This window comes from Salvelinus sp. IW2-2015, linkage group LG26, assembly GCF_002910315.2.
Source record: "Salvelinus sp. IW2-2015 linkage group LG26, ASM291031v2, whole genome shotgun sequence".
Lineage (NCBI taxonomy): Eukaryota > Metazoa > Chordata > Actinopteri > Salmoniformes > Salmonidae > Salvelinus > Salvelinus sp. IW2-2015.
The window spans coordinates 33,607,637-33,631,790 of NC_036866.1; the positions used below are offsets into that span (position 1 = coordinate 33,607,637).

The 24,154-nt window shown below is 41.7% G+C and overlaps 1 protein-coding gene across 1 annotated transcript; it reads right to left on the reverse strand.

Annotated features, from left to right (window-relative positions):
• Window positions 1-407: 407 nt before the first annotated feature.
• LOC111952770 (guanine nucleotide-binding protein G(i) subunit alpha-1) lies at window positions 408-16,681 on the reverse strand. The gene is made up of 9 exons (XM_023971672.2): window positions 16,247-16,681; window positions 4,860-4,902; window positions 4,537-4,678; window positions 3,910-4,067; window positions 3,663-3,791; window positions 2,415-2,544; window positions 1,911-2,064; window positions 1,056-1,247; window positions 408-802 (listed from the first exon to the last, which is right to left on the reverse strand). The coding sequence occupies exons 1-8, from the start codon at window positions 16,362-16,364 to the stop codon at window positions 1,057-1,059; spliced, it is 1,065 nt and encodes a 354-aa protein (XP_023827440.1). The 5' UTR covers window positions 16,365-16,681; the 3' UTR covers window positions 408-802; window position 1,056.
• Between the last annotated feature and the right edge of the window lie 7,473 nt (window positions 16,682-24,154).

Genomic DNA, 24,154 nt, shown 5'->3' on the forward strand with positions numbered 1-24,154 from the left:
AGAAACATTTTAAATAGATTGATTCACATTTTTAGTTACTACATGATTCCATATCTGTTATTTCATAGTTTTGATGTCTTCACTATTATGCTACAATGTAGAATATAGTAAAAATAAAAGAAATCCCCTTGAATGAGTAGGTGTGTCCAAACTTGACTGGTACTGTATGTCCACACACATTCAAACACATTCATGCACACAGCTGCACACATTCACACAAGCAAACAGTGATGCAAAGGCACTCACACACAGTCATGCACACAACGCTCACAGTGTCAGTGTGAATTGGTCTATCAAGAGCAAGTTGGTCTTAAAATTGGTCTTTTTCATTAATTCCATGGACACTAATTCTCAGAAGCCATCAGTCATGGAACCCAAATATTGAGATTTTTTTTTTTGTGTGTGTGTGGGGGGGGGGTGGTATTCAATTATAACATCTACCATTTAACCCAAAAAACAAAACACTGGAACTAAGGCATGCAAAGGCGCAAGTACCTAAACAGAAAAATGTGTCCATTCCTTTCCTAGAAGAAACAAATGCAAAGGCCACCCTCCATCCTTTTTTAAATAACTTGACCGGTTAAAACAAAAACATCTTAAAAACAGTGAAAAACTCCAGCCATAGTGACAGTTGTACAAATATTTTAGACAAACGTTTTCTACATGGCATTTTAAAAACTTTGAGTTTAAAGTTAAGAGGTTAAAAGTGAGGTTCTCTACAAAGTGTCCATGATCCAACCCCCTCCAGCCACAGACGTCCCAAAGAAAATGGTCACTGAACACACGCTGGCCACCACACTGCCTGTACAGAAAGAAGGTAAAACAATGTTTAGAGAACATCGATGATATACTAGGTACCATGCCATACTGCCTATGCAATCGTTTCAGACCTACACAATGGCATCAGGCTAGAGAGGCTGATTTGGAATTGAGCATCTGTCCAGGCCAGACTCTAGAAAGTCTTAATACAACCCCTTTATTATTACAACATGTAATTGCCTTTCAAGAACATTGAGTCTCTAACATGTTATAAGATATATTAATGTTCAGACTACCCTAGAAGAGGCCACAGTCCTTCAGGTTGTTCTTGATGATGACGTCGGTGACTGCGTCGAAGACAAACTGCACATTCTTGGTGTCGGTGGCACAGGTGAAGTGGGTGTAGATCTCCTTGGTGTCCTTCCTCTTGTTCAGGTCCTCAAACTGACACTGGATGTAGGCTGCTGCCTCCTCGTACGTGTTGGAGCCTTGGAAAGTCRGRGCAAGGACAAAGGGAGACMGCCATAAATTAGTTTAGTCTTTTACCTTCACCATTGTGAGTTCCTGAGATGTTAAAGGYCCTATGCAGCCATTATTTCAATTTCAAATAATTTCTGGGTAACAATGAAGTACCTTACTGTTATAGATTTCCATWAAAATAAAATATGGGCAAAAATAGCTTGTTAGCTAAAYATTTCTCAAGCAAGAATTTTGCTCAGACTATCTGCGAGTGGCCTGAGTGGAGAGAACTGAAAACTAGCCGTTATTGGCCTATTAAACAATTAAGCACATGGTGATGTCACCATGGAAAGCTGTAACCTCCGCCCATGCAAACCTGCTGATTAGAAGGTCCTGTGTAGATTGTATTTTCAACCAGCAACTATCAGGAAATAACACTGAACAAATGTTTTTACACTTTTGAAGTGTTAGTTTCATCAGCTGTTTTACAGTATGATATAAAAACACAGGAAAAACAGAATTGACTGCAGGTGTGGTGAGATCTGATAATTGGAGTCACGTTGTGAAGATTAAGATGACCTGGAACTCGCTGTGCGTTCAACCTGAGCAAGGCTTAGCACAGTTTCACTAAAATGTGGGATTCAAGATGATTTATAGAGTAGCTGATAGTGATACATATATGTGTGTCTTACCTGCGTACTCCGGGTAACAGATAGTGAGAGGACTCTTTTGGATCTTCTCCTCAAACAGATCCTTCTTGTTGAGGAAGAGGATGATGGAGGTGTCTGTGAACCACTTGTTGTTGCAGATGGAGTCAAACAGCTTCATGCTCTCRTGCATCCGGTTCTGAGGGACAAAGACAACCACACAATGCTTTTAGTTACACATGTTTGTGGGTATCACACCATACAAGTTTGTTCTTTGAAATAATGTTTTTTTTAAAGGCATATAAAACATATTTCACAACTGTTGCTATGGTTCTGATGTAGTTCTGTCTTCCTGACGCAATAGGGGCAGAAAATGTGAAACTGGATCTGTGGATAAATGAACACTTGTTTCATATGAGAAAGAATGAAAGATGACTGAGGGATTGCAGTAAATGAGATGAGAAAGATGACCGAAGCGTGAGTGAGAGTGTATAAGGATTAGAGAGGGAGAGCAATATCAATGACTGATGAGCAAGGGATGAGTCTCACCATCTCCTCATCCTCGGCCAGCACAAGGTCGTAGTCACTGAGCGCCACACAGAAGATGATGGCGGTGACTCCCTCAAAGCAGTGTATCCACTTCTTCCTCTCAGACCTCTGACCCCCCACGTCAAACATTCTGGGGAAAAAACACACATACGGACTGTTAGTATGCATGAGCAAACACGCACACAAAACTTTCAAAAGGTATTTTCAAACAGCTCTACATTAAACGTTTTGCATTCTCTCACAAACCATCACACTCCTCATGAACACTACAGCTGGCAAACTTTAGCCCTAAACTGAACCCTCTGTGGACTAGAGGGTGTCATCAGCTGGCTTAAGGCGTCCGCATGCTTCCCAGCCAAAACAGTTCGGAAGAGTTTGTGCAAATATAACATTTTCTGACGTTTCTGTTAGTTTTGGAAGTCGGTAAGGTTTTTGGGGGGCTGTTCGAGCACATTTTCTTTTTGCGGCCAGTTGAAGTCGGGAGCCGAAGTCTACGCCCCTTCGTCTGATTGGTCAACTGTAGGGATTCTTCAATAAGGTCTTAGTTGTCATTCAACGAGAGACGACTTGTTTTCATGGACATTTTTGCCATTGGGAAATACTACACCAAACATCTTAGATGTAAAATTTCACAACTAAGATCTCCTTGGCAAAAACTTTTAAATTAATGACAGATTTCCTGAGTTATCTTAGATTCATTCTGACTTTGATGAAGTGTATACTGGTTACAAGTGTCTCAAAATGGACCAAGTTCCATTGTTGTTTTGTTCTAGTTTTTCCAAGCGAAGGTATTTTAAGTGAGTATGCGAGCACATTCGTTCGGTTCGCCTGTTGAGACCCCCTTATGGCGCATCTCCATACAGGATTTACCTCAGTGTTTTACCCACAAGGCTCAGACTTTTCTGTTTCCATCTACGTGGGCCGGCACATGTTCATCACTGGACCATGGCGCTGGCATACCTGTTCTCACATGTGGCCAAAGCCAGGCCACTGGTCTTTTACATAATGGCTAACTGAACATTAACACCTTCTCACAAAGTAGCTGTTTTGATTATGCAGAGGTTGTTGATGCTGTTCTTCACAAGTCTTTACTGTCACAATTTTCCTTGTATAACACAAGGGTGTATACACTAGTGTAACATTGGTGTTTGTCAAAAAGGAGCACTAGTGGGTACAGCTGTTAAATGAGGTGGTTTCAGACACTACAGAGATGCACCCTTAGAGTGGGTACACTGGGGACTGTCTCACTTGAAGTGGAGGTCTTTGAAGGTGAAATGAGTCTCCACGATGCCGGTGGTCTTCACCCTGGTCCTCAGCACGTCTTGCTGGGTGGGCACGTACGCTCCGTGGGCTATCCTGTCCAGGTCATTCAGATAACTGGGAGAGAATGATGGATAGGGAGGTCAGTGTTAGCAGTTTATTGAATGTTGCAGTTGTGTGGAGGAGGTTAGTGTACTTTCTGAAGCAGGACTCTGTGTGTGTGTGTGATACTCACTAGGCAGCCGAGTCATTGAGCTGGTACTCTCGTGAGCGGCCAAAGCAGGCCTGGACCCCCCCGTCCTTCCAGAGGCGCTGGATGACTCCGGCCAGCTCACCGGTCATGAAGCCCTCCTCTGCCGATCCCGCCAGCACAAACAGCTGACGAGCATCATCCTGGTAGGGGACATGAAACAACTAACGGTTAGGAGGCAGAAGCAATAAGGTAGGGTTTATTCAGACATTCTCCCTATTGTTTTAAACCTAAGATTCATCGCAGACCTTCTGGTAACCTGGCTGGGTAAAGTTGAGCTATATTGTTTACTTCCACCCATTAACTTTTTCCATCTATGAAATAGCACAAATTTGTATATTTTTGAGGTCAGGGCTAGAGGTTGAGCTGGGAATTACTTTTCTTCACCTCTCCATTAAAACTACCATCAACCCTCCCCGTGCCTCTTATAGCCAAACCCTATCCCCTGCCATTTGACCCAATAGACTAACCACCACTCCTGAACTCCCAGGCACAGATCTAGGATCAGCTTGCCCTCACAAAACCTCATCTTAACTATAAGGAGTAAAAAATAAAAGCACAAAACTGCACTTGAATCAGTGTGTAGATCTCCCAGTGTCCTACTCCACTCACCGCTCTGGCTGCTTCAGCGAAGTCTATCTTGAGGCGCCCCATGGCTCTGATGATGGCGATGATGGACTGGATGGTGTTGCTGTACACCACCGCCTTGTATTGCTTACACTCCTCCTCTGAATAGCCCGCCTCATGGATGATCCTGGGAGGGGAGGGAGAGAGCGAGGGAAAGTAGCAAGACGTGGCAGAGTAGGACAACAGGAGAGAGAAAGAAAGCATGAACAAACTAGGCCTATTGCCTGTTATTCAAATGTGTTATGGAACGACATTGATACACCTAAAGTGAACATTTCCGTAAACTATTTAGATAACGAGAAACTTACTTCATCTGTTTGACAATGGTACTCTTCCCTGACTCCCCAGCACCTGAGAGAGACAGGGACAGAGGGAAAGAGAAGGGAGGAGGCCAATTAATGAGTGATAGACTTAACATTCTCCATTCATTCATGGCTGTTTTGACTTGAGCTATTGGGCTAGATCCTAACATGTAAGCAGCCTAACTCACGTTTTGCACAAGGCCCTATGAGACTAACCTGTCCAGGGACTGAGTAGCTCATAGGTATTCAGCGTTGGGAAACCAAGTGTCTGATCTGCCCTAAAGGGAGTTCGTCAGGCTCTAGTTTAATAGGATTAATTAACTGCATCTTCCTACCAATGAGCTTATAGGTCTGGCATGCTGAAGACTTAGCATCCCACATTATACTCTGGCTAACTGGTTGTGTACACCATCCACAGCGTCACATCCACTTTGGCAAAGATTGATATGAGTAGGAATGTCACAATAATAAAAAACAATAGTGTTTTACAACGATACCAGGCCAAGTATCATGATAMCGAGTAGTTTCGCGATACCCCCAGTGGAGGAGAGAAAAAAAATCAAATAAAGCACACTTCTACTCAATACTACACATTGAACTGAACTTCACTGTTCAGTGTATAATAGAATACTGGATAGAATGGCTGATTTGCTAATATTTGCAAAGGCCTACCTGTGATTTGGCTGGAGGAATGGGAGGAAGTAATATACATCAGTGGAGGCTGCTTAAGGGAGGACGGCTCATAATAACACATAGAAACCATGTTTGATACCATTCCACTCCAGCGAGCGTGTACTCCCCAATTAAGGTGCCACAAACCTGTGATACACACGCATAAATGATCTGCATGTCATTGTGTCAGTAAGGAGAAAACTGAAGAGTGAAGGTTTCATGCAGTTAACAGACACACACTTCTCCCTCACTCTCATACATACCTGTCGCTCACAAACACACATTGCTCCCTTTTTAAACATCACGCACCAGAAAGAAATTGATATATAGTTTAGGGCTATATGAACTACCTTTTGAAGCACTACTCATGGGTAGGAGACCATTTTCCGTTTTTCCTGTGACAAATCAAAATTTGCCTAAACCTATTGTCAAGTTAACAAGTTGTTAGCTAGCTAGGTAACATAACAACGTTTGTTATCAAAACAATAAATCGGCGACCCGGGATTAATTAAAAACGGCCCGCAACATGGTTTGTGAAATTCTATAAAATGCGCTGGAAGCAAGCATCGTTTAGGCTAGAGACAAGCAGTTGTCTTCGCTGTAAAGTTACAAGCATGCCTGTGGCGAAGCGCTGCTCCATTTCCCCTCCAACACTGAGGCTGCATGACAGTGAACTCGCAAAGTCTACTCTGGACTGGTCTGTGCTGAGGGAGGCATTTTCATCCTCGGGCTTGAAAGAGTAGCGCAAAGTATGTATGACTAGCGACAGAACACCGTCAAAGCATTGGAGCTGAACAAATGGACAAGACTAGGGTGTTTCAGACTACACATTGCTATTGGTAAGTCTCAACATCCAAAACAGAGCTAGGTAGAAAAATAACTTAAAATACAGAACTATTGTACTCCTTAAAAGTTATAGCTGACGACCCTCCCGGATCCTTCTTATACGTTAAGCCGAATATATACAGCTATGCAAGTCTATAATTTGTAAGTGTGTGCAATATACAAACATTACATGTACTACATTGCTTTTATTTATAATTGATACATTAGCCTATGGTTTCAATATATCCTCTTTCAATAATAGCCTACTCAATAAATGTCTAAAGCAACATAGCTCTCACAATCACTACAGCTGTATATAAATCTATAGATGGATTCAATTGTAATCGTGTCCAGTGTCCATGCTGTAAATTGTTGTAATTACATCAGATGCAATGTTATTTATATTGAATGATTGTGATTCATATGTAATTATTTCTCACCATTTTATTTTTCAGAGAGGAGCGTCCAAAACGAACCTCGGGTTTCCCAGGACACCGAAGTGAGCAAGTGGTCAGCACATTTTCCGAGGTGGAAAAGGCAGAAGGCCATGACAAGAGCACAGGATAAACTGAGCCTGCCCCTCTACAAGCACATCACAGAATCCCGACTGGAGATGGAAAGAGTCCTGGAGCAGGAAAAGGCCATCACACAAGTCCTGGCAGCAGAAAAAACTAAAACTAAAGTGACTGCACCTTGCACCCTCCTGGCAAGACATTGAGGTCTTTGAATCTATCACGGCAGCACTTGAGCCCCTCCAGGATTTCACAGACGCCCTGTCAGGAGAGACATACGTGTGTGTCTCCTATATGAAGCCGGTTCTCCATTTGTTCAAGACGAGGTTCTGAAATCAAATGAGGGCGAAGCCAAACTGACCCGAGAGATTAAGATGAGGGTCCTCAATTACTTGAATGACAAATACACCGACCCTGAAACAGATGAGCTGCTCACCATGGCTACCTTTCTGGAGCCAAGGTTCAAGACCACCTACATGACCACTGAGAAGCTGGTGGAGGTGAAGGTGAGCTGCCTCAGACAGAAGCCTTCCTGGTAGGGAACACAGCCGTGGGAGACTTCGCTCTTGAAGAGGACCAGAGTGAGAGAGAAAGAAGCTGCCACTGCTCCACAATCAGCAAATAAGTCCAAGTAGAGTCTTGGGAGCTTCTTACATTAGGCATCCCTGCCACAAGTTGGTCCTCAGATAGCATTTAGCACTGGGGGCAGTGTAGTCACAAGCCACAGGGCAACTTTGAAGCCAGAAACTGTCAATAGGCTGGTGTTCCTGGCACAGAACTTGTGAAGAGGGAGGTAGTGAATTGTTACATGGTGAACTGAGAAACACAGACTGTCTGGTTATGGCTTGAAGAAGTTACTTTGAAAAGGTTTACAACTTAAATTCATAATGACTGGTGTTGTGCTGAAAAAGACTGCATTTATATTTGTCAGGAAAAAGTTTAAATACTCTTTACACCCTGAGAACTTTTTTTTTTACTGCATATTTAACTCGTATACTTTTTTAATGTGCGCAATTCTGCCACAGAAAAAGACTAATAAAAGTGCATTGCCCACTTTCTGTTTCTCTAAGGTTAAAGGCAATATTTTGTCATTTATAAACTTTGAAGGGCTCATATATATWTTTTTTAATTGGACAGTATATCGTTATTGTCCGGACAGTGGAAAATAGTGATTTGAATTTTACTTCATAATCGTCCACCCCTAAGCCAAATGCAGGCAAAAAACATTTAAGAAAATAAATTAAACAACCAAAAATTGTTCAGTTTGACATTATGGGGTACTGTGTAGATGAGTGAGACTATTTAATAGATTTTGAATTCAGGCTGTAACAACAAAAGTGTGGAATAAGCCACTGTATGAATACTTTCTGAAGGCACGCAGGCCTATGGCACGTCAAGGGAACTGTAGCCTACTGTTCAGAGGGGTTAAATGGGAACTGAAATCTGGACCATTTCTTGCAGTAAAATGATACACCAAAATGTAAGCTTAATCGTTACTCAGGAACACGAGTGAAGAAATGTGATTTCTTTCAGCATCTTGAGTGAATGTGAATGCACATTTAGTATCAATCTTTATAAGCAAGTTTATCATATTTCAAACCACATAAAATATGCATCCAAGCCAAACTGAAATCGTATCAGAAATATGTTGGGTTGTTTTCACAACCTTCTATTAACTTACAAACCAGTCAAACTGATGTCATTTGGAAATTCTGCCCCGAAAATAGTAGTTTAAAGTTCTTGCATTCTCTCCCCGGTCCCTAAACACCTTTGTGCTGCAGAAGTGCATACAGCAGTGGTGCCATACTAAAATGTTTAAACAAAGAAGAGTGATGAAAAAGATCACAACATTTAGCTTAAAAATTGATAAACTATGAATAATTTACATTACAAGCGCAGCAATGTGTCTCGTCTCAGCCATTTGCGTGAATGTTCCAAAATGCTATTATGGGAGAACACCATTCTAAAACACGCACCTGATGCGAGCGTTTTCTATTATTGCAACAGAGATGGATATACAGCCTAATTGTAGAAACTTTGAGGGAATATCTGAAAATGTAACAAGGATTGTGCCTTACTGCCTTTGGACAGTAGAATAAATGCTGGTTTTAATGGCATATCAGGAAATCTTTGCTTTTTTTCTATGGTCAGATTTTGGCTGTAGGCTATTAAAATTAAATCGTATTTGTTACATGCAACGAATACAACAGGTGTAGTAGACCTTACAGTGAAATGCTTACTTACAAGCCCTTAACCAACAATGCAGTTAAAAAAAAATACCCCCCCACCCAAAAAAGAGAATAACAAATAATTAAAGAGCAGCAGTAAAATAACAATGTGGCTATATACAAGGGGTACCGGTAGAGGCAATGTGTGGGGGCACCGGTGTCGAAGTAATATGTACATGTAGGTAGAGTTAAAGTGACTATGCTTAGACAATAACAGAGTAGCAGCAGCGTGGGGGGGGGGGGGGGAAGGCAAAAAGCCCGGGGAACCATTTGGTTTAGTTCTTCAGGAGTCTTATGGCTTGGGGGGGGGGGGGTAGAAGCTGTTTAGAAGCCTCTTGGACCTAGACTTCGCGCTCCGGTACCGCTTGCCATGCGGTAGCAGAGAAAACAGTCTATGACTAGGGTGGCTGGAGTCATTGAACATTTTTAGGGCCTTCCTCTGACACCGCCTGGTAGAGGTCCTGGATGCCAGGCAGCTTGACCCCAGTGAAGTACTGGGCCGTACGCACTACCCTCTGTAGTGCCTTGCGGTCAGAGGCCGAGCAGTTGCCATACTAGGCAGTGATGCAACCAGTCAGGATGCTCTCGATGGTGCAGCTGTAGAACTTTGAGGATCTGAGGACCATGCCAAATACTTTCAGTCTCCTGAGGGAGAACAGGTTTAGTCGTGCCCTCTTCACGACTGTCTTGGTGTGTTGGACCATGTTAGTTTGTTGGTGATGTGGACGCCAAGGAACATGAAGCTCTCAACCTGCTACACTACAGCCCCGTCGATGTTAATGGGGGCGTGCTCGGTCCTCCTTTTCCTGTAGTCCACAATCATCTCCTTTGTCTTGATCACGTTGAGGGATGGGTTTTTGTCCTTGCACCACACGGTCAGGTCTCTGACCTCCTCCCTATAGGCTGTCTCATCGTTGTTGGTAATCAGGCCTACCACTGTTGTGTCATCAGCAAAMTTGATGACGTTGGAGTCGTGCAATCTTGAGTGAGCAGAGAGTACAGAAGGGGATTGAGCATGCACCCTTAGCGGGCTCAGTTCCCTCCTGTACACTTATGACTGCACGGCCAGGCACGACTCCAAAACCATCATTAAGTTTTCCGATGACACAACAGTGGTGTTGAGGATCAGCGTGGAGGATGCGTTGTTGCATATCCTTACCACATGGGGGCGTCCCGTCAGGAAGTCCAGGATCCAGTTGCTGAGGAAGGTGTTTAGTCCCAGGGTCCTTAGCTTAGTGATGAGCTTTGAGGGCTCTATGGTGTTGAATGCTTAGCTGTAGTCAATGAATAGCATTCTCGCATAGGTGTTCCTTTTGTCCAGGTGGGAAATGGCAGTGTGGAGTGCAATAGAGATTGCATCATCTGTGGATCTGTTGGGGCGGTATGCAAATTTGAGTGGGTCTAGGGTTTCTGGGAAAATGGTGTTGATGTGCGCAATGACCAGCCTTTCAAAGCACTTCATGGCTACAGACGTGAGTGCTACGGGTCAGTAGTCATTTAGGCAGGTTACCGTCGTGTTCTTGGGCACAGGGACTATGGTGTTCTGCTTGAAACATGTTGGTAATACAGACTCCGACAGGGAGAGGTTGAAAGTGTCAGCGTAGACACTTGCCCGTTCTTCAGCGCATGCTCGGAGTTAACGTCCTGGTAATCCATTAGGCCCTGCGGCCTAGTGAATGTTGGCCTGTTTAAACGTCTTACTCACATCAGCTGTGGAGAGCGTGATCACACAGTCGTCCGGAACAGCTGATGCGCTCATGCATGTGTCAGTGCTACTTGCCTCGAAGCTAACATAGAAGTTATTTAGCTCGTCTGGTAGGCTCGTGTCACTGGGCAGTTCTCGGCTGTGCTTCCCTTTGTAGTCTGTAATAGTTCGGATGTTTGGAGTATATCCTTCCCGTCCAACTTATTAAAAGAAAAAAAATATTTGTCCAATTCGAGGCGAGTAATCTGTTTTGATGTCCAGAAGCTCTTTTCGGTCATAAGAGACAGTAGCAGCAACATCATATACACAATAAAGTTACAAACAATGCGGAAAAAAACAAAACAAAATAGCACGCTGGTTAAGAGCCAATAAAAACAGCAGCCATCCTCTCCGGCGCCAAGGTAAGATAGGCTATGTAAAACGTCCAGGTTTCAAACGATGATATGGCTGGCTAGGCATTGCAAATTTAAATATTTTGGTTATGGAAATGTATAATATCATTCCAATGTTGAGCAAATAGGCCTATTAGTATACACATTTTACTCTCCCAACCTGTCTGCGGGCCCGCTGGCCCAGAGCTGAGGTTTCGTGTGCATTTGCATAGTATGTAGGCTATGGCTAGCTCCTATGATATTATGGTTGTATCTCCCTGACCTGAACCAAATGCACACTAAAATGTGCAAAGTATTTCTGCCTTGCGCTGCAACACTGCCTGGCTGKGGGCTGTGCGTGCACACATGAAGAGCAGAGTCAGATTCATTTTTAAAAGCGCTGCACACAGGCATAAAAGTTTAATTTACTTGAAATGTAAGTCTACTGAAGTGAGACRTTGTCCTTGTGTTCCTTGGCCATTATTGAAAAACAACCTAGCTTGTGAACAAAACAATGTTAGACTTTCAAAATGCTAGGGAAGAGAAGCAACGTGGATACTAGTCAGACTCAATCGCTCAGGAACAAACATGACTTGAGTCGCATTACCACGGTAACCTCCCACCCTTAAAAGGTGGAAGGTGAACATTTGTCTCATCTGATATTTTGGTTAAAAGGCTAGGATCAGAAAAAAATGAAATATTTCACATGACTTAAGAAATGTATTGTTTTAGAAACCTTACAATGCATGCTAATCCATGTGTGTAATTTCAGCTAAATATATTCTAGCTGCTAACATTTTTTTTTGTGGCTGCTAGATGTATTTTTTTATCTGCCACAGTGACCGGTGTACCAAAAAGTTAATTTTTAGATCATGGCTGCCAGCAAGTGCTGGCTCTCAACAAGGTCAAGGTGAGGGTGAAGCAGAGAAAGTGAAGGCTGGGGAACACACACATTCTTTATTGTATATTTTTGAGTTATGTTGTTTAAAAATGGGGCAGCTGATGGTAGGATGTAACGTCTCTAACTTAAGTTTATTCAGTAACCAGTTCACAATAACATTGTTCTCTGAGATATTGTATACACCTTAAATTAATCAATGATAATTAAATGTAATGGTTATTGTTCTGTTTTCATAAAGATGAAAAAAGGTTTATAAACAAGTTTATGCAATATAGACTGTTTTAGAAATACACCAATCACATTAAAAGCACTGCAAATGACCTAGACCCATGTAGGCATATATAAAAAAGATATTTGTCACTGTTCAAGTTCCGTTTGGGACAGTTGAAATTGCATTTTGGGACGGCGAGGAAAAAAGTTATTTGTGAGCCCTGCTCACAACCACATGTAACCATGCCAGGACCTCCACATCCGGCTTCGTCRCCTATAGTCTGAGACAAGCCACCCGGACAGCTGATGAAACTGAGGAGTATTTGGCTGTAATAAAGCCCTTTTGTGGGGGAAAACTCATTCTGAGTGGGTGGGCCTGGCTCCTAAGATTGTGGGCCTAAACCCTCCCAGGCCTACCCATGGCTGCGCCCTGGCCCAGTCGTGAAATCCATAGATTGGGGCTAATTAATTAATTTAAATTGACTATTTCCTTATATGAACTGTAACTCAGTAAAATTGTTGCATTTATATTTTTGTTCAGTATAGTATAACCTTGAAAACACAGGGTGTGCCTATATGGAAAAATACACGTTTTAAAATTTCAACCAATCAATTAGTTGAAAGAACAGATGACTTTCGGTCGACCAAGATAGCGCTACAGAACACATATTGCGTTGTGCCCCAGGTGTGAGATCTGATACGGCAACTAACACGACACGGACTGGAACATGCCTGGGATGCAGAGCACCTAATGGTTGGGGAAAGCTACTTTGTGCCAAAGACCCTACTGGCTCATAGGGGTAGGCAGGTAAGTTAGATTCATCCCATACTCTTAGAGCCATGTAAGTTTGGGTCATCATGCCTCGTCTTAGAGCCACTGCCAGGTAACATTTGGTTCATCCCCAAGCCTTTGAGTCAGGCGAGTTTGGTTAACCGTGCTAGGTCTTCCAGAAGCAGTCAGGTGAGAGTGCTTCATTATGCCCCAGTTGCATTTGTTTAGCCCACAGTTTCCCTCACAGCTGGTAATGTGAACCAGCCTGTGCATGTTGCCAAGCAACCGCCTGTTGTAGAGACTCAAGACAACCAACAGGGTGAGGAAAGTGACAAGCTACTCAGTTATCTTGGTCAGCCAAGTTCAGGCTAAAATCACAAGATTAGGGAAGAAAGACTGGTAGATAGAGTTCCATGTTAGCATCCAAATGATCTATTATGAAGTTTCCTACAGTGGCTTTGGGTTGCACTTCTTGCAAATGTACTGTAGCTTGTTAATGAGCGCTAGTAATCATTGTATGTTACATTGACAAAATGTATCAAAAACCATCCCAAGACCAGAATCATAAACATGACACTATCCATCTTCCTTGGAATGTGCCTTAATCGTGCACAATGGTACACACTTCTTCTAGACTGCCTGCGCTGCCAATGGACATTTTCTGGGAAGCCAGGTTGGGGATGCAGAGTATTTACATGTAAACACATCACACAGACAGTGCGCATGGACTTCAGGTTTCACTGCCAAACACTCAGGGGGGAAAAAAACAATTCTAATGAAAAGGAGAAATTCAGAGCTTGAGTTCAGTCCCTATGGACAAAACCAAAAGAGACACAATTGCAAAATACAAAACATATCTAATATTTCAGTAGCATACACAAAAGATAAGTCTATTTGGGAAGCAAAAGGAGAAACGTATTCTTATGCTGTGGGAATCGTTTATATCAAAAAGGAGAGTAGAAGAATCTGTGTCCATTTCCAGCGAGATTGTTATGTATTCATATTTTAGCTAGTGTGATATGTCATATGGCTGCTACTAGATTCTAACGTTCACTACAGTTGCACCAAATACAGTATATTGTTGCCCTTGCACTTTTGCTCTCAAATAAGYTTGGTAATTTAAAATTGGGTTCTTAACTACGGTTGAATACTTTGTTTTACAAATGTTCCATCCCAAGAATATATAAAATATTATCCCGGCATATAAATGTCTGGATTTGATTAGAGCTTCGATCGGCATGAAAATGAATGCCTGATGCTACCAGAGCCCTACGTTAAAGAAATGTTATGAGCCCTATATTAAAACCTCATCAGGCCACAGGACTAAGGCTGTCAAAGTCTTGGAATTTGAGGTTAGGCCAGGTCAATGTACACAGTCACTGACATATCACCAACGCTGCTGTGTCATTCTCTGTGGAAATATGTTGCTCAACGTGGCTAGAGGACGCAGTAATGAAATAAATCATATACTACTGGAAAAATAATATGCTACTGAAAATATTAGTTTATAGTTCTAAAAAATACATGCAACTTCATGTATTCCACCGCAAACTGTCACAGGATAAATATATAGTTTCAGGTAATAATAAAACATGTTTTGTTTAGATACTTTCCCTCAGTTTATAGCAAGTCAAGCTAGCGTACAATGCAGAGCAGCTAGTTAGCTAAAAGCTAGGCTGAAGATACCATTGTAGCTAGCGACGTCTACCTAATAACTATAACCAAAAACAAACGTCGTTACCATCATAATAAACAATGGTATCTTCAACCTAGACTAGCTTTTAGCTAGCTGCACTACAGTGCAAGCTAGCTTGACTTCCTATGGAGTTAGAGAAACAAGTTGAGGAAAAACATGTTATCGTCACCTGAAACAATACATTTGTCCTGCCATGAATGAAATGGCCAGGCTCGCCATCTTGCGTTACAAACACGACACTTACGTTCGGTAGCGAGGCAAGACTGAAGATGTACGGCTTAATGAAATACATCACAAGTCGACGTAAACTAGGCATTAGAACAGCCAATACACGTCCAAAACAACCTGGAGTTCGGAAATTGCCGACTTTAGACCTGTGTTCCAGACAACTGGGAATGGGGGGAAAAAAATGGAAAAAACGTTTAACCCCGGTCATCCGACTCGGAATTCCAAGTTGGAAACTTCGGCCTCTAAGATCACGGACGATTTGACCTCGATTTCCCCACTCCCAACTAAGTACAACTAATGTGTCGTTTGTTGCTTTCCTGCCCTCCCGCGTCACTTTATACAAAGATCTCCGCTAAACATAGAATAACATGGTTTATCCGTCTCTCTGTGGCCGCCGAGTACTATAGTTGACTACCAATACCATATTGCCRATGTCTGCAACTGATACAAACAAGCGACGTATATAGAGACGCTTCAAATTACAAGTGAGATAACTACATTAAAATAGGCATATTTCAAGCATGTTGAAATACATTTAATGTTCAATTGAGTTACTTGCTTCTTTTAGGCTACTGTCTGATTTGTCTCAATATATGCCCATTTCATGATGTGTAGCCTAACATGTGCACAATGTTCCAAATCGGTGACTTATGAAATTTATTGGGTAAACTCTAGGAGATGTTCCGTCGTCAGAAGTATGAAATATTTGAATTGAGAAAGATGATCCGAGAGCAGCGCTCCCTTTCATCTCGCTTTCGACCCCATCAGTAAAGACATGCTCCAACAAAGCACGTAACGATCGATTTCTCTGCGTGGTGTTTTGGGAAACGCAATTACATTACATCTTCGGCCGTTGTAGGAAATATGCATAGTTAAAAACACTCGAAAGAATACATTCCATCGCTATAGGGAAACGGGGCCCTGATTGAGACTACAGTTAGCTAGCCGTGACACTGTAGAGATTAACTAGCCAGTTAAAAGCTAACTATGGATGGGGTAGTTGGCTAGCTGCATGGCCAGTAGTTTGCTATCCAACAGGGCTAGCTAAGTAGCTAGTTAGCGAGCTATTGACTAGGTTAACATTAACTAGCAATTTGGATTTGTTCAATTTAATTTCATTCAGCAAAGTTGTCAATGTTAACACTATCAAACTATTGTACACCAACTGTATAAARCTGTTAGATATATAGTTAAGCAATATAAGCTAGCTCAGGTTAGCCAGCAAGCTAACTTCTCATTCAAACATTCGTTCGACACTCCGTCTTGGTCTCACCGAGCAGAAGCAGCTTGACTTCCCGTGCTGCTTTTTCCCCGTCGTCCCGTAAATTCCTGTCGATTATTTTACTGCGCTCCTGCGCCGCCTTATCACCCGTGCTCAGAGTACACCCCATCTTTAAGCAGATTCCCCAAAAGGTGTAAAAGTTAAATAGATAAAATGTTCAACATGCACAAGCTAAAAGGAGGGCGCCTCCCTCGAGTCGGAGATTCAAACACAACCCTTGCCTCGCACCCAGGCTAGCCAAACAAATTGTTTCTCAGCAGCACTATTAAAATTACTTCACTTGAAAACAACGTTTCGTTCCTGTTTCTATCTCTGTTATCTGCCGATGTATACGTATTCTGATGTTTCGGCAGTGTTCACAATTTTCACGTTTCTTTACGCTTTTGAGCTGTTGAAAGGTTTGTTTCCTGTTCTTCAAATACCCAATGTATGCGCATGCGTGATAGCGCGCAGCACTTTTTAATACCCGCATCAAATTATATTTTCTGTCTGGCACCAAACTGATAATATTGCTGCTCTCTTGAGGTGATGCCCAGAACCCATTGAGATGAAGGCAACATTTTGTACCTGTGAGTTTATAACATACATGACAGGTTCAAAAAGCAGTTGGGTGCATTATATGCAATATCATATCTATCTCTGTTTTATCTTTACAGAAATGCAGAAGTCAAGAAAGTAGCCTACCTACCTAATAGTGCAGTGCCAGGTTTCAGAGCCTGGTCCAGAGATATGAGTATATAGCCAACAAACAGTGTACATATCTGGATAAAGGTCTATTTATTGCACCATAATAGTCATTGTATGGACAATGTTAAATCCTAATTTTGACAATGCAAATAATTCACACTATAGTTCAATTATGTGATGATATGCATTATAACGCCAATGCTGGGGGTTGAATGTGTAGGCCCTATGGAGTGGATCCAGAGAGGCTAGCCAGTGTAATCTAAAATGGATTATGGAGAGTTAACGGAGACTAATGGAGATTAGGCATTGAGTTAATAAATGGCTTTGCCTGGCTGATGTTTGTTTGTTGGCTGCGGTGGGTGGCTTGTGCTCAGTATAGATGCTCAGCCATTTAGATGATGAAACTTTGTAATGTTTTTATGGATCCTAGGCACGGCCGGCCCGCTCCTTAGGCAGGATTAGGTGGTCGCCTATGGCGGCAGATTGACGAAGGTAGCATTTTCTGAGCTAAACTGACCAAGACGCATCTCCAACATCAACACATAAAACCTCACATAGTTCTGCCCCAAAACAATGACAATTTCTCTCAACCAGTGCCATATGGGTTTTTAAGGTGAGGGCTGATGCCGCCCTTTGATAAGCAGTGAACACTTTGTCAAAGGCAGGGGCGCTAAATATTTTGCTTGTCCATTCCCAGCGCGCCTCTCCATGGTGCTGTTGGAGAGACGCATCTCTGAAGTGCACCAATGTTCCGTCAAGAAAACTATCTAACATAAATCATGTAGCGGATACAGGATAGGGTCAGTTGCGATTTTAGCATGTAAATCTTGGTGGGGCATGCATCCCCCCAAAAATGTGGGATGAATGCCAGTAAAGCTACTACACAACACAACACGAAACAATACATTAATTGCACTATAACGGTGACAAACATTGCCCACAAACTGTTRGGGCTTACATAAAGCTGTCCCAACAGCAGAGTCCCGACAGCATTCCCAACACCTTACCACTGCTACACCTGGCTATCAGCGAAGCCTTGTCTGGCAGTGAAACAGTTAATTCAGCCTCATTTACTGCCTTTAAAAAAACATCGCTGATATGGCTGACTTGCTTAAACAAATGTGTTTTCTATTGACAACTGAGATGTACAAACTATGGCATAAGGGGACGACAAGCGTATGAGAGGCAATCTGTATTTTCGATTAAGACACTAATGAGCAAGCTAGGACGGACGAAGTCAATATAACTATTTGAAATGTACAGTGACTTTTGAAATGTACAGTGACAGAATTCAGAACCTGGGCCGTTCTTACACTGTTCTCCCTGTACACCAAGTCAGAACTGTAGGATAAATAAAAGGGGGATATAAGCAGACAATGAAAGCTCTTACAATATTCAATGATTACATTTCTCAAAAACAGGTTATAGGCTACATGTGCACCACCAAGTCAGAACAGTAGGCACAATTAAGAGGTGCAAATAGACCAAATGATTAGGGTGAGGCATTAGGGCTACTAACAGCTTACTACACAACATACACTTAGTATTATTTCCTTAGCTAGAGTATACATATCTCCCTGGTATATTACATAATTTATGCAGCAGCATACAATACATTTTTGGACTAACCTTGTTGTGCTGTGCTCACTTGAACAGGAAGGTGGTGCGGCGGTCCTTCGTGGGCAAATTTTGTCATCAAATTTATCATCAAAGTCTGACATTCTCTGGATTTATGGTGCTTTCAAGACAACTGGGAACTTGAAAAAAAAGGTTGAATCATGATGACGTCAGTGATCTTCAGGTCGCAGCTCTAGAAAGAGGCCTGAGTTCCCGATTTACAATTCCGAGTTGGATGAAAGTTCAAAACTTATTTTCACGAGTTCCCAGTTGTCTTCAACTCACTGAAGTCAGATTTTGCAGTTCCAAGTCAACAGTTGTTTTGAGCGCGGCACAAATCATGCTTCATTGACAGCATGGCCAATGTTGAATGTTTATCATTTTAAACTAGGAAAAGAGACCCTTAATCTTAGACTTGGGACCACACAGCCACTCCACTGAATAGCAGGATATTGATTGCTTTGCAATGCTTGCAGTTAGCCACTGATTCGTTCCAAACCACTCATTGTTGAATTTGCGATTTCCAACTTGTTGTGTAATGTTTATGCAGTGGTGTAAAGTACTTAAGTAAAAATACTTTAAAGTACTACTTAAGTAGTTCTTTGGGGTATCTGTACTTTACTTTACTATTTTTTTTTKGGGCAACTTTTACATTTACAACATTCCTAAAGAAAATAATGTACATATTCCCTGACATAGAAATATCCATACATATTCCCTGACACCCAAAAGTACTATTTTCATTTTGACAGGAAAATGGTCAGTTTCACATTAATCAAGAGAACGTCCCTGGTCATCCCTACTGCCTTTGATCTGGCGGACTCACTAAACACAAACGTTTCATTTGTAAATTCTTTCTGAGTTTTGGAGTGTGCCCCTGGCTATATGTCATTAAAAAAATAGAAAATAAAATTGTGCCATCTGGTTTGCTTAGTATAAGGAAGTTGAAATTATTTATACTTTATCTTTTGATACTTCAGTATATTTAAAACCAAATACTTTCAGACTTATACTAAAGTAGTATTTTACTGGTGACTTTCACTATTACTTGAGTCATTTTCTATTAAGTTATCTTTACTTTTTCCACCCCTGTGTTTATGTCCAATGGCCAATGAGCACTGATATGTTTTATCTATAATTTCTCTTCATTATTTCTTTTCATATGACAAAGATTAAAATGATTTGCCAGTAGATTGTCGACTTGATTCATGATGATGACTGCAAGCTAAGATTTTGAAAGTATGATGTTGACAGTCCAATCAAAGCTATTGTAGCTATAACGTGATTTTATTTGTGGCCAATGACCTTGAGCCTTCTTGGATGGGCACTTTGAATGTAACTYTATGGCAGCTCCCATTGGGCTTGAATTTTCTAGCTCTACCCTAAGACTTGGCGGTGACATAGTGTCCCCATGAGTGACAGAACGCTGAGCCAATCAAGGCACAACGCTCTGTACTTTCTGCTGGCTTGACCCACCACCACAGAAAGCACTGGAACACCTGCATTTTGGAGCTGCCTTACTCAAGAAAACAAAAAAATATGTTTGTATGTTTGCATGCGGCTTTATTAATTCAATTATATATATATATATTTTACATTGTTTGCAAACTGATATGTGACAGGTTGTCAGGTAAGCGTAAATGGCTGTAAGAGAGTCAGGTGCAGATATTGGGTAGCCAATGGAGCCTTTTATTTAGGCGAACCTAAAGCACACGGCAAAATAAACACGAAATAACAATTCGGGTTAAAATAACCCAGCGCAACAGACTAACGTGCGCATAACATGAAACAGAATAACCAATACCACACAAAGGCATGGGGGAAACAGAGGGTTAAATACACAACACATAATGAGGGAAATGAGAACCAGGTGTGTGGGAAAACAAGACAAGACAAATGGAAAATGAAAAATGGATTGGCGATGGCTGGAAGCCCGGCGACGTTGACCGCCGAGCACCGCCCGAACAAGGAGAGGCATCGACTTCGGTAGAAGTCGTGACACAGGTATTAATGCCAAAATAACAAGAAAACAGGCAAGCCCCCCCCAAAAAGTTGAAAGTTGAAAGTAAATAATTTATAGATGTCAATGTTTGGTTCCAGATTTGGTGCGATCCAGACCGGCCTTGATTTCAATGTCCATGGACATAGATTTTTAGTCCGGTAAGGACCAAATCTGAAACAATCACAGACGTCTACGTACTGTAGAAGAATGGCACCGGAGGGGATGGCTGACATTTTACCAAACCAATTGTGATATTTTGTGTGTTTTTTCACATTGTTTGTAACTTATTTTGTATATACAGTGGATTTGGAAAGTATTCAGACCCATTGACTTGTTCCACATTTTGTTACGTTACAGCCTTATTCTAAAATGGATTAAATAAAATTATTTCCTCAGCAATCTACACATAATACCCCAACATAAAAAAGGAAAAACAGGTTTTTAGAAATGTTTGCAAATGTATTTAAAATAAAAAACAGAAATACCTTATTTACGAAAGTATTCAGACTCTTTGCTATGAGACTCAAAATTGAGCTCAGGTGCATCCTGTTTCCATTGGTCATCCTTGAGATGTTTCTATAATTTGAGTCCACCTGTGGTAAATTAAATTGATTTGACATGACTTGGAAAGGCACACCTGTTTATATAAGGTCCCACAGTTGACAGTGCATGTCAGAGCAAAAACCAATCCATGAGGTCGAAGGAATTGTCCGTAGAGCCCCGAGACAGGATCTTGGGAAGGGTATCAAACATTTCTGAAGCATTGAAGGTCCCAAAGAACACAGTGGCCTCCATCATTCTTAAATGGTAGAAGTTTGGAACCACTAAGACTCTACCTAGAGCTGGCTGCCCGGCCAAACTGAACAATCGGGGGAGAAGGGCCTTGGTCAGGGAGGTAACCAAGAACCCGATGGTTACTCTGACAGAGCTCCAGAGTTCCTCTGTGGAGATGGGAGAACCTTCCAGAAGGACAACTCTCTGCAGCACTCCACCAATCAGGCCTTTATGGTAGAGTGGTCAGACGGAAGCCACTCCTCAGTAAAAGGCACGACAGCCCGCTTGGAGTTTGCGAAAAGGCACCTATAGGACTCTCAGACCATGAGAAACAAGATTATCTGGTCTAATGAAACCAAGATTGAACTCTTTGGTGGAAAATTGGTGTCCTCATCACCAATAAACTATCATGGTCCAAACACACCAAAAAAGTTGTGAAGAGGGCATGACAACACCTTTTCCCCCTCAGGAGACTGAAAAGATTTGGCATGGGTCCCCAGATCCTCAAAAAGTTCTACAGCTGCACCATCGAGAGCATTCTGACCGGTTGCATCACTGCCTGGTATGGCAACTGCTCCTGTGCACCAAGTCTAGGTCCAGCTTCTACCCCCAAGCAATGAGACTGCTGAACAATTAATCAAATGGGCACCCAGACTATTGGCATTTTCTTAACTCTATTTTCTTAAAACTGCATTGTTGGTTAAGGGCTTGTAAGTAAGCATTTCACGATAAGGTCTAACTGTTGTATTCGGCGCATGTGACAAATACAATTTGATTTGATTTGAATATCTTTTCACCTTTCATTCAGAACCTAAATTGAACCTAACTTCAACGTCTGGAAAATACGTCTTTTAGATGTCTTTTCAACGTAATTTTACTTACTGGGACTATTCTAGTTTTGCGGGGGATACATTTTGTTGGCTCGCCTATGGCAGCAGAACGGCCGAAAAACAATAACCATTGCAATTGCTGCTGGTCACTGTTAATACATCGGAATATGAATATATCTGAAGACAGTAGCCTATGTTTAACAGTCATATGTTGGTCCAAATTTTGAATCTTCATTCAATGTGTGCGTGTCTGTTCGTAGTACACGTATGTGTGCAAGTGTTTGTGGAGGTTTGAATTAATATTTCATAGATCCTGTCATGTTAACTGACAGAGTTTATGAGCAGAAGCAGATTTGCATTGAAAGCTACAGCCACAATAATATGAAGTGTTATACACAGCAGCCCTATATACTGTCAGACAGAGATGCTATTCAGAGCCATTGGTTGAGAGCGAAAACAAGCTTTCTTATTGGACAGGAATAGCTATGACATAAGGGTCATAACCCTTGGGTAGTTATTTCACTCCAACCACATCCAGAGGGATTAGACATTCAAATGACTGTATCCTGACAGATGCCTGATGACTCATAGAATACATAGAGAGTGAACTTCAGTCATAGAAGTAGAATAAAAAGTGGACATTCCAATCAAAGCAATTCTCTGTGGTGTATGGACCACCACAGCCATATTGGGTCACAGTGGACAATCTGGAATGTTTGATTAATTGCAGTTTATCTCATTGCTCAGAATACTGAGCAACTTTCCTTGCTTCACACATGCAGCTATGGCATATACAAGTTATATTAAGTACTGTGTAAATAGGAGGCTCTATTCTATTGATTCTATATCTTTGGCTTCAGTATTATGCCCTTCTCATGCAGGTGCACTGCTAATGCTGTGTTCATAACCAAGTGGGAAGGTAGTAATTACCAGTTGTGAAGTCATAAATACCAGTTGGATGCATTCACGTGCTTTGAACTCGTTGAGAAACGCAGATGGTCTAATGGCCAACAAGCTGCGTCAACCATAAACTAAAAGTACAGCTATTATGTTTATAAACAAATGATAGTGTTAAAAAACCATACTACTAGATTGCTTTTTATAAATCATGTTTGGTTATTACATTTAACTGCCAAAAATGATGTTATTGAGGTAATTTCCTTAGTAGGTCACGTCATAAGTCAGCATGTGGGAGAAGTCGGGGCTCAGGGACGATAGACGACTTTCCCTATAGTAATTACGAGTTGGAGTGGCGTTCAAGTGGATTTTTTCCAGTTGTATATGGTAAATATCACCTTCCCACTTGGTTATGAACATTGCATTGGATACAGTATATAAAGGCAATGGAAGATATGGTCATAATCCACCTCCTTGCTTTACATGGCATTTCCATTTCAGATGAGGCTTTATGCAAACTAGTGGCATAATTTTTCCAATCCACTCACGGTGAAAGATTTTCCTAAGCAACCACACAGGGTAAGAGAGCACAGACTAAAACAAAGACTCAGTAGGGATCAACACAAGGGGCTTACAATCAAACACAAAGTCTAATTTCCTTTTAAACTGTTGTCTCACACTCCTGTGCCCTCATTAGTCTTACCACCGTATCGCCAACACCATACCCGTGTCTACTGTATTCTGAGTAAACAAACTTGTTATAAAGTATAAAGATTGTCTGTGATTTTTCATGAGACTTTAACACAGTGAGTTCAATTTGAGAATAGTAGTTGTGCCATTTTCTGGATTGCCATGTGAACAACCCTATCACTAAGGTCCCAGCTATGCTGTGTTTTCTTTTAGCAGTAAGTGATAGCATTCCCAGTATGTGTGGGGTGAATGGAGAGTTTAAATTAGCGCCTTGTTAGTACTGTGGTACTCATTATGCTCATAAGAGAACTTGGCCTCCATGTGGGACTGATTAGTGTGTGTGTGTGTGTGTGTGTGTGTGTGTGTGTGTGTGTGTGTGTGTGTGTGTGTGTGTGTGTGTGT